Source organism: Leptonychotes weddellii, chromosome 4, assembly GCF_054177405.1.
Source record: "Leptonychotes weddellii isolate Sample4059 chromosome 4, ASM5417740v2, whole genome shotgun sequence".
Lineage (NCBI taxonomy): Eukaryota > Metazoa > Chordata > Mammalia > Carnivora > Phocidae > Leptonychotes > Leptonychotes weddellii.
In genome coordinates this window covers 139,491,254-139,503,611 of record NC_138372.1, presented here as the reverse complement: position 1 = coordinate 139,503,611, position 12,358 = coordinate 139,491,254, and the positions used below count along the sequence as shown (strand labels likewise).

The 12,358-nt window shown below is 36.0% G+C and overlaps 1 protein-coding gene across 1 annotated transcript in view; it reads left to right on the top strand.

The window, feature by feature from the left end:
- UBR5 (ubiquitin protein ligase E3 component n-recognin 5) overlaps positions 1 to 11,957 on the top strand; it is a 112,145-nt gene extending 100,188 nt beyond the window's left edge. Inside the window, exons 44-51 of the mRNA XM_081817135.1 lie at positions 242 to 392; positions 3,030 to 3,205; positions 3,429 to 3,513; positions 4,743 to 4,898; positions 5,444 to 5,557; positions 6,337 to 6,481; positions 7,701 to 7,786; positions 10,787 to 11,957. Of these exons, the coding sequence (XP_081673261.1) occupies positions 242 to 392; positions 3,030 to 3,205; positions 3,429 to 3,513; positions 4,743 to 4,898; positions 5,444 to 5,557; positions 6,337 to 6,481; positions 7,701 to 7,786; positions 10,787 to 10,999 (1,126 nt within the window). The 3' untranslated portion in view covers positions 11,000 to 11,957. The remainder of the gene's footprint in view (positions 1 to 241; positions 393 to 3,029; positions 3,206 to 3,428; positions 3,514 to 4,742; positions 4,899 to 5,443; positions 5,558 to 6,336; positions 6,482 to 7,700; positions 7,787 to 10,786) is intronic.
- Positions 11,958 to 12,358: the final 401 nt, after the last annotated feature.

Genomic DNA, 12,358 nt, shown 5'->3' with positions numbered 1-12,358 from the left:
TCATATGATACATGTCTTTCTCTGTTTGACTTATTTCACTCAACATAATACCCTCCAGTTCCATCCACGTCGTTGCAAATGGCAAGATCTCATTCCTTTTGATGGCTGCATAATATTCCATTGTATATATATACCACATCTTCTTTATCCAGTCATCTGTCGATGGACATCTTGGCTCTTTCCACAGTTTGGCTATTGTTGTCCTGGATATTTTTTAAAACCTTTAATAAATGTATTTATAAATCTTTATAAATTCAAATGCATGTTTCTCTACACTAAATTCTAGAAGTCTCAATTATCTGGGATGTGAAAGGCTTTTGGTTTGTTTTAGGGAAAATGGAGCTGATAGTATCCTGGATCTTGGATTATTAGACTCCTCAGAAAAGGTACAGGTAAGAGGTGTTTTGTACATATGCTAATAAGCACTTGGAACTCCAATTTAGCACAGCTTGAATTAAGCTTTAACTTAGAGATGTCATGAATTTCTTGGGGCTTGTTCCTCAAGGAAGAAGTGAGTTGCAAAGATGCAGAGAAAATGAGACATGTGGAGGAGCAGTGAGGAAGGCTTTTTTAGTTCCCTGAGAACTTCAGTGCCAGCCATGGTGGAGCAAACCCAGCATAATCTTATCTCTTCCACTGATTACAACTAAAAACTGGAAAAAACGTGAAAAGGAACTGCCTGAGGATTCTGAAAGGTAGACAGTAGCACCCAGATTATAGAGGGAGGTCAAATCGATAAAACAACTGGCATGGCATTATTTCAGGTGGAGAGTAAAGCTGATCTCTTTTACTCCCGTCTTAGTTGGAAGATAGAAAAGGCTTTGAGAACTAAACTGTAATTATTAAACCATTGCCCAGGTCCCAGACTATCCATGGTGCATATATGCAGGGCAGACCCAAAAAGTATAATAAAAGGCTTTGCAAATTTGTTAACGGAAACATTGCACACAGACGATGATATTTCCAATCTGAATCTAACCAGGTTGTCTACTAAACCCCCAAAACATCAACATTCTCCTGGTCATTTTTTTTTTTTTTTAAACATTTTATTTATTTATTTGAGACAGAATGAGAGAGAGAGAGAGCACATGAGAGGGGGGAGGGTCAGAGGAAGAAGCAGGCTCCCTGCCGAGCAGGGAGCCCGATGCGGGACTCAATCCAGGGACTCCAGGATCATGACCTGAGCCGAAGGCAGTCGCTTAACCAACTGAGCCACCCAGGCGCCCCTCTCCCTATCATTTTAACAAGACCCAGAGTTTCACAACTTAATATTCAGACAGCCAGGATATCCTCCAAAATTACTCAACATACAAAGAACCAGAAAAGACCCACCAGTTCTCCTGGCAAAAGAACCAGTAGATGCTAACTTCAAGATGACCTACTTGTTAGAATTATCAAAGACTTCATCTCCTATTGTATGAGATGGGGGTACCTTTATCTGAGAGAATATGAGATAAAATTGGGCGCCTGGGTGGCTCAGATGGTTAAGCGTCTGCCTTCGGCTCAGGTCATGATCCCAGGGTCCTGGGATCGAGTCCCACATCGGGCTCCCTGCTCCTTGGGAGCCTGCTTCTCCCTCTGCCTCTCTCTCTCTCTCTCTGTCTCTCATGAATAAATAAATAAAATCTTTAAAAAAAAAAAAAAGAATATGAGATAAAATTAAGCACTAGTGAACTGAAAGAGGTTCACAGCAGAGAAATATGAACTTTAAAATTAAAAGTGCAACGTCTAGGGATGCCTGGGTGGCTCAGTTGGGTAAGCATCTGCCTTGGCTCAGGTCATGATGCCAGAGTCCTGGGGTCAAGTCCCACATTGGGCTCCCTGCTCAGTGGGGAGCCTGCTTCTCCCTCTCCCCGCCCCCCTGCTTGTGCTCTCTCTCTCAAATAAAATCTTAAAAAAGTACGTCTAAAAAAAATTCAGTAGATAGGTCAATAGCAGAATGAAGATGATAGGAAAGTATCAGTTTGAAGATAGAAATTATCTACTCTGAAGAACAGAGAGAAGATTTTGAACAAAAGAACAATTTCAGGAATCTGTGGGACCATAATGAAAGATAAAACATCCATGTCATTGAAGTACCCAGAAGAAAAGGGGAGACTACTACATGAAAATACTTGAAGAAATAGCAGCTGAGAGCCTCCCAAATTTGGTACAAGATCTAGATTTAAAGATTCAATGAGCCCTAAATAGGATAAAGGGAAAGAAAACTATGTCTTATATATATTATAATTGAATTGCTGTAAAACTAAGCAGTCAAAGAATAGTGCCTTACATATAGAGAAACGCTGATTTGAAAGACAGTGGATTTCTCATCAGAATGGTACGGCCCAGAAGACAGTGGTTCATCATTCATATATCTAGTAAAAACATCTTTAAGGAATTAGGGTGAAAGAAGCTACCAGTTTCATTAGTGATTTTAAATGGACAGAGAAAGATTTAATAGGCATGAGCTTTATTTTTTTTCTTTTTAAGATTTATTTTTTATTTGACACAGAGAGAGAGGACAAGCAGGGGAGCAGCAGAGGGAGAGGGAGGAGAAGGATCCCCACAGAGCAGGGAGCCCAATAGTGGGGCTCGATCCCAGGACTCTGGGATCATGCCCTTAGCTGAAGATAGTCGCTCAACCAACTGAACCATCCAGGCACCCCGGCATGAGCTTTGTATTATCACAGTTCTAAAAGGATGAATTAAAGAGTGTATTTACATTTAAATATAAATGTTGCTTTACCTACCTGACTTCACTTTGAGTGATTTTAGACAACTAGTTCATATGTTCTGTTTTTAAAATCAATCTTGGGGCACACCTGGGTGGCTCGGTCAGTAAAGTGTCCAACTCTTGATTTCGGCTCAGGTCATGGTCTCAGGGTCCTGAGATAGAGCCCAGCATCGGGCTCCACGCTCAGTGCAGAATCTGCTTATTCCTGACCCTCCCTACTCCCCTTGCATGCACGCATGCTCTCTCTCAAATAAATAAAAGCTTAAAAAAAATAAAATCAATCTTGGGACTTAGTCTGATATTCTATTACTAGGAAAACCGAAAGCGTCATGGCTCTAGTCGAAGTGTTGTAGATATGGATTTAGATGATACAGACGATGGTGATGATAATGCCCCTTTGTTTTACCAACCTGGAAAAAGAGGATTTTATACTCCAAGGCCTGGCAAAAACACAGAAGCAAGGTTGAATTGTTTCAGAAACATTGGCAGGTAAAATAACGCTAATCTTATATTTGAATTTTTAAAAAAATTCAGTTTGAGACTTTTCTAAAACATTAGTTTTTAAAATGTGTATGTTCGTCATACGGATTAGAAATGAGGCTATAGAAAATTTCTCAAAATACTGTGTGTATATTATGTATGTATGTGTGGGGTTATATGTGTTTTAGAATTATTTTCAAATTTAAATATATTTCCCTGTTTTTATTTTTAGGATTCTTGGACTATGTCTGTTACAGAATGAACTATGTCCTATTACATTGAATAGACATGTAATTAAAGTGTTGCTTGGTAGGAAAGTAAGTGATTTTAATGAACCTAACTGCTTTTACAATTGCAAAAATTTCCTTTTATAGCCATTATAAATCATTTTCAAACATTTAATGACATGGGAAAAAAAATCTCAATACATGGAGGAGATAGCCTGGCAGAGTGGGTGACACTGGTGGGTTTGGGGGTGTCTGACAGACCTGGATCTTGATGCAGACAAATCCCCTCACACCTATGGCATATTTTCCCATTTGCAAAATGGTAAAACTATAGTGCCTGGTAAGTGCTTAATAGATTTTAACTATTACTATTTGTTCAAACAGGTTGTAGTGGAAGTAGAAGTAGTATTTTATTGAAAAGAGTGTTGTTGGCTTCAAAAATATATGTAAGATGTACAGGAGGGAGAGGGGACAAAAGAATGTGAGAAAATACCACGTAGCATGCTTGATATTTATCTCTGGGTGATAGAATTAGCTTAATTTCTTTATGCGCTTTGATAGTCTGACTGTCTGCACATTCTTTTTATATGGGGGGACCACATCCTTTAAAATTAATGTATAATACTAATTATGCAGCTTTTGATTTAAAACACAACTGTCAGTGTTCCTAAAGGTATTATAATGAAATTACTTGACACAAAACAATGAAATATTTTAGTCTTTTCCAGCAATGTATAATATATATGTGTGTGTACATATGTATGCATGTACACATATAATGATGTAAACTCTGACCCTACTGAACTCTTAAAGTATTCCAGCTAAAATGTTCTTGTGCAAAGAAGAACTGGATTTAAAGCATAGCAACAGCTCAAATGTTGATGCATTGCCTTTTTAACAAGGTGTATGGGAAAGATGGAATCAAATAGACTCAAGTTTAACCCAATGATATGATCTTGAATAAGTTACTGAATTTCTTCGAGCATCAGATTCATCATGTAGAATAATCTATATTTTATGATTATAATCAAGACTAAATAGGATGTATACTAAGGACCAGCTGCTCAGCATAATCACTGTTTAATAATTAGTGTAGGTTTTTGCAAATTATTTTGGAACTTAAACTCCTCCACTTCTTGGCTTTAAATTTTTTTCAAAATATATATTACACTTACTATATTTTGAAAGTTAAATAATTATCAGAGCCAAAGATTAACATTTTACCTCTTCAAATCAATTATATTTAGTGGGATATTATTCTTTATATCTTCAAATTAGATAAAATTCAGTAAAGATGTCTCATATGATTACTTTCTTAGGTCAATTGGCATGATTTTGCTTTTTTTGACCCTGTGATGTATGAGAGTTTACGGCAACTTATCCTCGCTTCTCAGAGTTCAGATGCTGATGCTGTTTTCTCTGCAATGGATTTGGCATTTGCAATTGACTTGTGTAAAGAAGAGGGTGGAGGACAGGTAAAGCAAATATATAATTTTCTGGTTCTGGCAAGAGAATTTGGTTAGTCTGTTTTGCTTATCTTATATAGAAATAATTTAGATGGGGAAAGAACAAGAGACACAAACATACAGAGAAAAAACAGTAGATATCTGGACAGGCACAGAGGGAGATAGAGAGTTAATGAGAGACTGAAAGGTAGAAGAGTTTTTTGTACTTACTTTTTTGCATCTCTTAGATACTTTCAGATACAGAATTATCTTTTTTTACTTTTATTTTTTTTAATTTTAAAGACAGTGGGGGTTGGGCAGAGGGAGAGGGAGAGAGAAACTCTAAGTAGACTCTGTGCACTTAGCGCAGAGCCCGACACACGGCTCGATCTCACTACCCTGAGATCATGACCTGAGCTGAAACCAAAAGTTGGACGCGTAACCAACTGCACCACCCAGAGGCCCCCAGAATTGCCTTTGGATTTTAGAATTTTAGGAAATTGTTTTATGAATTGTGGACTTACTACTGCTTTGACAAAATTGCTTTTAAATTGCAAGGCCAAATTTTTTTACAGGTTGAACTTATTCCTAATGGTGTAAATATACCAGTGACTCCCCAGAATGTGTATGAGTATGTGCGGAAATATGCAGAACACAGAATGTTGGTAGTTGCGGAGCAGCCATTACACGTGAGTACTTTTTTGAAAGTGTTCTTTGATCTGATGAGGCTCTTTGTATCTTCCCGTGTGGTAAACTAGTTCAGAGAATATTCAGCTTGCCTATCAAAGGTTAAAACTTTTAAACCAAATTAAATTATGTACAGTGTAAATTATACCTGACTCCAGTCCAAGCGCTCTCTTTTCAGTAAAACTCTTTGGAAAAACTATGTAATCATCAAAAAGTCAATTTGGTGAGTAAAAGTTTGGAAAGGATTCTTGTGGAACTGAAATGACTACTGTTTTGGGGTCCTACCACCACCCACATCTAGGTGACTGACCAGAAGGGACTCCAAGGCAATTATAGTCATGGTTTATTATAGCAAAAGGACTCACAGCAAGGGAGAAATTTCTCAGTAAGCTTCTAGATTTCAGATTTGTGGGGTTTTTTTGTCATTATGATACCTTTCATAGGATGTGACAGGATAGCATGTTTGACACATTGAAGCATTTTTATTTAATGACTAGCCTGTTATTAACATAATTAAATTATAGTCAGTTAAATCCTGCTGTATAACAATACTATTTCACTTCCGAACCTGTAGCCTATTCATGATGCCTTCCCCCCAAATCCCCGCCTCTTTTGAATCTATTCAATTCAAAATACAGAACTTAATTTCTTTCTTTCTGGTTTAAAATGAGAACTAGTATTCTTAGTCTGCTAAAATTAGATATTGGGCTTTAACAATAATGCTACATGGAAAATAAAGTACTGAGACTAATAAAAAGGTAATTTTTAAAATATTCTGTAGGCAATGAGGAAAGGTCTACTGGATGTGCTTCCAAAAAATTCATTAGAGGATTTAACAGCAGAAGATTTTAGGCTTTTGGTAAATGGCTGTGGTGAAGTTAATGTGCAGATGTTGATCAGTTTCACCTCTTTCAATGATGAATCAGGTATGAAATTTTTTGAATGTTTACGGAATAAACTAGATGGACATATTTACGGGGCTTAGAAATGCTGTGTTACTCAGGTGTTTAAAAAGTTTTTTGTCTACATATTTAAGATATGATTGAACTATGATGGCTTGGCATTAGGTTATTCTTAATTCTTTAATTTTTCTAGGTTTTAAAGAATACATGGTTTAGTATAAATACAAGTAAAAATTCTTCGTGGTGAGCAACTACATAAAAGGATTTTTATATTCTAAGAAAAAATAATCCATGTGACAATTTTATTGGCCTTTCCCAATCCATTTCTCTTAGACTCTCTAATTGAAGAATTTGTATGGTGTTTACTTTGTAGAACTGGACCCAAAGCTCACTTACAAAGGTGTAACAACACACAAACACATGGAGAATCTAGAAAGAATAACAAGAGGTAGTGACAGTCCTCCTAGAATAACATATACCTTCAGGGCCTGATTTGCAGCAACTCTGTTTTCAAAGTCCCCTAAGCCTAAGAATAGGGTTTTTGCTGTGGCTGTGTAATAGAACACTGGAAGCGCCAAGAAATGAGTCCACGTGTAGTTCAAAATTACTGTGTACATGCAGGTACCATTTTTTCCCCCTTTTTCACATTTTGCAAACAGCTATTTGGATAAATTTTCTTTTTTTTCTTTGTGCTTGGCACCATATAGATTCATTGTATAATAGTTTTCAATACTTGTGAGATAAGAATTTGTCTCATTTACAAACCAAAAACCTAGGAGTTTGGAGGAAAATAAATACCTAAAGCCCCTCCAAATATGATCCTCAGATAAGCAGCATCAGCATCATCTAGAAGTTGTTTAGGAATGCAGAATCTCTGTTCCTTTTCTCCCTCCCCTCAGACCTAGTAAATGAGAATCTGCATTTTAAAAAGATCGCCAAGTGATTTGTAAACTCAGTAAAATTTGTGAAGCACTGGTTTAAGTTCATGAGAAGAATCATGAATTATAGATGGCATTAGTCATGTGATTATCATTTTTGAGGCTGGTGGTTCATTTTTCTTGGTCATCTTAAGTCAGGATTGACTAATGAACTATATAGGTTTTACATTATGCAAATGGTCCTAATTTCCTATATTAGGAATTAGACGTCTGATCCTAAAATTTCAATTTTCATCTATTTTTATAAGAAGCAGTATTTTAAAATAACTAATATAGTATACTGGATTTATATACTTCATTCTTAGGAGAAAATGCTGAGAAGCTCTTGCAGTTCAAGCGTTGGTTCTGGTCAATAGTAGAGAAGATGAGCATGACAGAACGACAAGATCTTGTAAGTTAAAAATTTCACGAAATTTGTAGAAGATATGAAATTTTAAAATACTGTGTATGATAGCCTTTTAAGTTTGTAAACAATGGTTGGTCATTTTAATTTTGGCTAAGGAAATTATAGAAAGGTCAGAAATACAAGGCAGTTTTAGTTTTTCTACTCTAGAACTGAAAACCTGAAGTATTAATAAAGCCTGTAAGAGTAAAATGCATTTAGCTATTGATATGCTGTCCTTAGTCCCAGAAGATAATACCAGTTAATTGAGACAGGTTTCTTTTTCCCTATAGTGCTTAAATATGCTGGCTGCTCCTTTTATATATCCTTAATCCTTCTCACCAGTGGCAAGTCTTGGCAAAATTTTTGAATAGTATCTTGATTGCTATCTGTATACTAGGAATAGAATAGCTCATGATATGTGGGTATCAAGTCTATGATTTTAATCTTACCTACTTACTAGAATCATAAACTAGATAATATAAACTTTAGTCATAGTGAAAAGCCTACCAAGTCAGTGGAATCTATGTCCAGCCTTGAGTATATAACCGAATTAACCAAATCAACCTGTCCATTAATCTTGAACGGCAGTCTTCTCCAGACTTTGTTTTAGAAATTTGAGGGACATTCCTTACGTGGAAAATCCTAGAGATCCTTTTTACTCGTATTCCTCCTGTCGAGCCCACCTTAGTTCTCAGTAACTAAAACCAGACTACTTGTGGAATATATAAAAATGATCCAATTTCTAGAAATATCCTCCAATTTTGAGAGGGAAAATGGTTAGTTGTGTGGAAAGCAGTTTCCCCTTTACCTTCAGTTGAGTCAGTAACTTATTTTTGGGAGGGGGTTCTGCATTTAGGACTCAATTTTTACATGGTTCCAGGAGCCTTCCAGTATTTCTTTCTGCACTACAATGAGACAGGTTTTTCGGTAGTCCTAGCTGTCAGTTGGTTCTATTCTTGGTTTTAGCCACTCTGGGAATTTCTACTTAGGTGGTTCCCTAGATAGATTCCAGGAATTTTGCTTGGTTCCATGTAATTCAGCTTTCCCGATCTTGTGGATCCTAAAGTCTCTGCCAGTGCTAATACCGTATCTGTCCTTTTTGGTTTCATTGTTAGGGTTCTACCACCTATATAGTCAGTTGTTTGATTCAGGTACCTTGTTTCTTTAAGAAAGGGGCCATATCAGTTCTGTAAGACATACCAGAAACAGAAATGATTGGCTATCGGGTATAAATTCTAAGGTGTTTAATGGACTATTTTTTTACCCCCTAGTTTTAATGTTCTGTTTTTAAACCAATAAATCTTCAGTTCTCACAGACCCATTAGATTTCACTGCAGTTTCTGCCTTCTACTGGAAGATAAATTTGCTAACTATTCAGTTTTTAAAATGGAAGAAAGAAGATCTCCCTTTGTAAAGGGCCTCAGAATTTCCTATAAAAAGCTTTAATTTGTGAGTGTCACTCCTCTATTTGTAGGGCTTAAGCAGTATATCAAGGAGTCTTTTTCCCTCTCCTCTTTTGGGAAGAATGCTTCACAGTTGTTGGTTTTATCCTGATGTGTCTGAGAAGAGCTGAAGAACATAACAGACTATTCAGAGCAAACTGTTCTCCCTTGAATTATTAGTCCTGCAAATTATAGGGTATTTTGCGCTACTGGGTAAGACTACATAGTTTATTCCCCTCTTAGTCACAGTTCACTAGGAAAAGTTCTGAAAAGTCTTGTAGTATATTTCTCTTCTTCCAGCTTTTGGGATGTCCAGCAATGGTAGCTATCTACCCTGGCTAACCATATCCATCTTTGAAGAAACACTTTTAAGTTTGTTCTTTACTTGTAAAATGAGTAGATTGGACCAGCTTTATCTCTAGAGCATCTTTTATAAAGTTCTTTGAAGAGACACTTAACAGGGATTCTTTTTCTGTCCCCTTCTGTAGAAGTTAGAGGAGATTTCTCATAAAATCATTCTTAAGGAAAGCAGATTACAGTTGACCCTTGAACGGTGTGGGAGTTAAGGGAACCAGCCCACTATGCATTTGAAAATCTGAGTATGTTTTGACTCCCCCCAAAACTTTACTGATAGCCTGCTATTGACCAGAAGCTTACCAATAATAGTCCATTACACATATTTTGTATGGTATTATATAACTGTATTCTTAAAGTAAGCTAAAGAAAATGTTAAGAAAATCATAAGGAAAATACATTTATAGTACTGTATGTGGTATATTTATAAAACAAATTTGCATGTGGTGGAGTGTGCAACTCCTGATCTTGGGATTTTGAATTTGAGCCCCACATTGGGTGTAGAGATTACTTTAAAAAAAAAAAAAAAATCCACATGTAGGTGGACTCATGTAGTTCAAGGGTCACCTGTAGTTCATTTAGGTTTTCTAGTCACTCTGGGATATTGGATATATTTGTCTTTTTTAGTTGTGCATTTTGGAATGCATTAGATTTAAAAAGCCTTACCTTTAAGAAATAGGAACTGGGCGCTGTAAGAATGTAATGTGTGTATATATGTACAGATCAATGAGGAATGAGACAAAGTACAGAAGTTAACATTTATTTACACGATGTCACACAAAATAGATGTGTAGTGCAATTCAGTGTTAATATGGCTTATTGCATGGATTTTTTGTATGTAGATACTCCCCAACACTAAATGTTATCACAATATAGCACTGAAACTACTGGATTATTTTGCTGGTTAGATAAAATGCAGAACAACTCTTTTGGAGACCTTGTGCCTATTTCCACTAATAAAGACTTTAAAAGCCACTGGAGAGGCCCACAGAGAAACTGAGGACCTTGAAATAGTCACTTTTCTACATACCTGACACTTTTTTCTTTTCTGACCCTGAACCTTTTCAGTACAAGAAATAAATTTAAAACCCAGTTCAAAATAATATCCCTCTGTAGGTTTTAACATAAGAATGGGGTTCTCTGTATATATTGCCAGAATTAATGTTAATCTGTTAAAAGCCAAAATTGTAATTATTATATTCCTGTTTAGGTTTACTTTTGGACATCAAGCCCATCTTTACCAGCAAGTGAAGAAGGATTCCAGCCTATGCCCTCAATCACAATAAGACCACCAGATGACCAACATCTTCCTACTGCAAACACTTGTATTTCTCGACTTTACGTCCCACTCTATTCCTCTAAACAGATTCTCAAACAGAAGTTGCTACTCGCCATTAAGACCAAGAATTTTGGTTTTGTGTAGAGTATAAAAAGTGTGCATTGCTGTGTAATATTACTAGCTAATTTTGTAGATTTTTTTCCATTTGTCTATAAAAGTTTATGGAAGTTAATGCTGTCACACCCCCTGGTGGTACCTTAAAGAGATTAAATGCAAACATTCCTTGCTGAGTTTGTAGCTTAAAGGCCTGAGGAGCACTAGCAACATTTGACTAATGGTTTGCTAGTCGACAACTTCTGGGTCTAACCCCAGCCAAAGATGACAGCAGAACAACATAATTTACACTGTGATTTATCTTTTTGCTGAGGGGAAAAATGTAAAATGTTCTGAAAATTCACTGCTGCCTTTGTGGAAAGTGTTTCAGCAAAGGTTCTTGTATAGAGGGAATAGGGAATTTCAAAATAAAAAATTAAGTATGTTCTGTGTTTTCATTTTAACTTTTTTTATGGTGTTTAATTTGTGGTTGGCTGCAATTGTGTATCATGTATATGGAACTTGTAAAAAGTTCTGGACATTCAGATCTTAGAGATGAAATCACTTTTACCTATGAAAACCACTTTTATTGCGGTTTATTTTAGCTGCATTGAGCTCTAGGATATTAAATGATATCACTAATATTTTGCATGTAATTTGTTCATTTGAGTAAGGGCACTTTTTTGTACATATGATGGGGCCAATGCACAGTACTTTATCACAACTTTTTTTTCTTTGTATCCCTATTTCAATGAGCAGTCAGTCAGGAGGTTACTGCACTTCAGTTCTAATTAGACATTTGTACTAAGGTATTTCAGTTATGTAAACTCAGCCTGGGCACTTTCTGATAACTGTAAAATGTTTTATAAGATCATGATTATTGAAGATACATTTTGGAAAATTTTAAATGTTCGTGAGCAGCTTAACTACTTTTGTATCTAGCCTTTTTTAAGTATCTTGTTACATTTACTTTTTTAAATAAAGAAATTACAGAAGAAATGTCAAGTAATATTGAAGAAACAATAGTTTTTATTTATGTAGTTGTACATTTTTAAACTAAGGGTAATACACCAACATGGTTATGTGCATAAAAATTTTTGATTTAAAGAACTGAAAGTTTATATACACATGGACTATAAGAAAGAAGAAAATCAGTCCACATTTTACAGTTAGCAGAGAATCCTGAATGGCACTGGCCAGGCCACCTTTTCTTTTTACAAATGAGGGAAGTGAAGTGTGACCCTTACTTGGCATAGGAAGTTAATTCACTTATACTTAGTAACTAAGTGACAAGTTCTTTTTTGATGACCCATTAATTATGTAGCCTAGGACCAATATCTCTAAATTCTTGTGGTTTTAGTAGCTTTATTCAATGGCATAAGGAACACTTTTCTCACTAAGTCTTCAAAA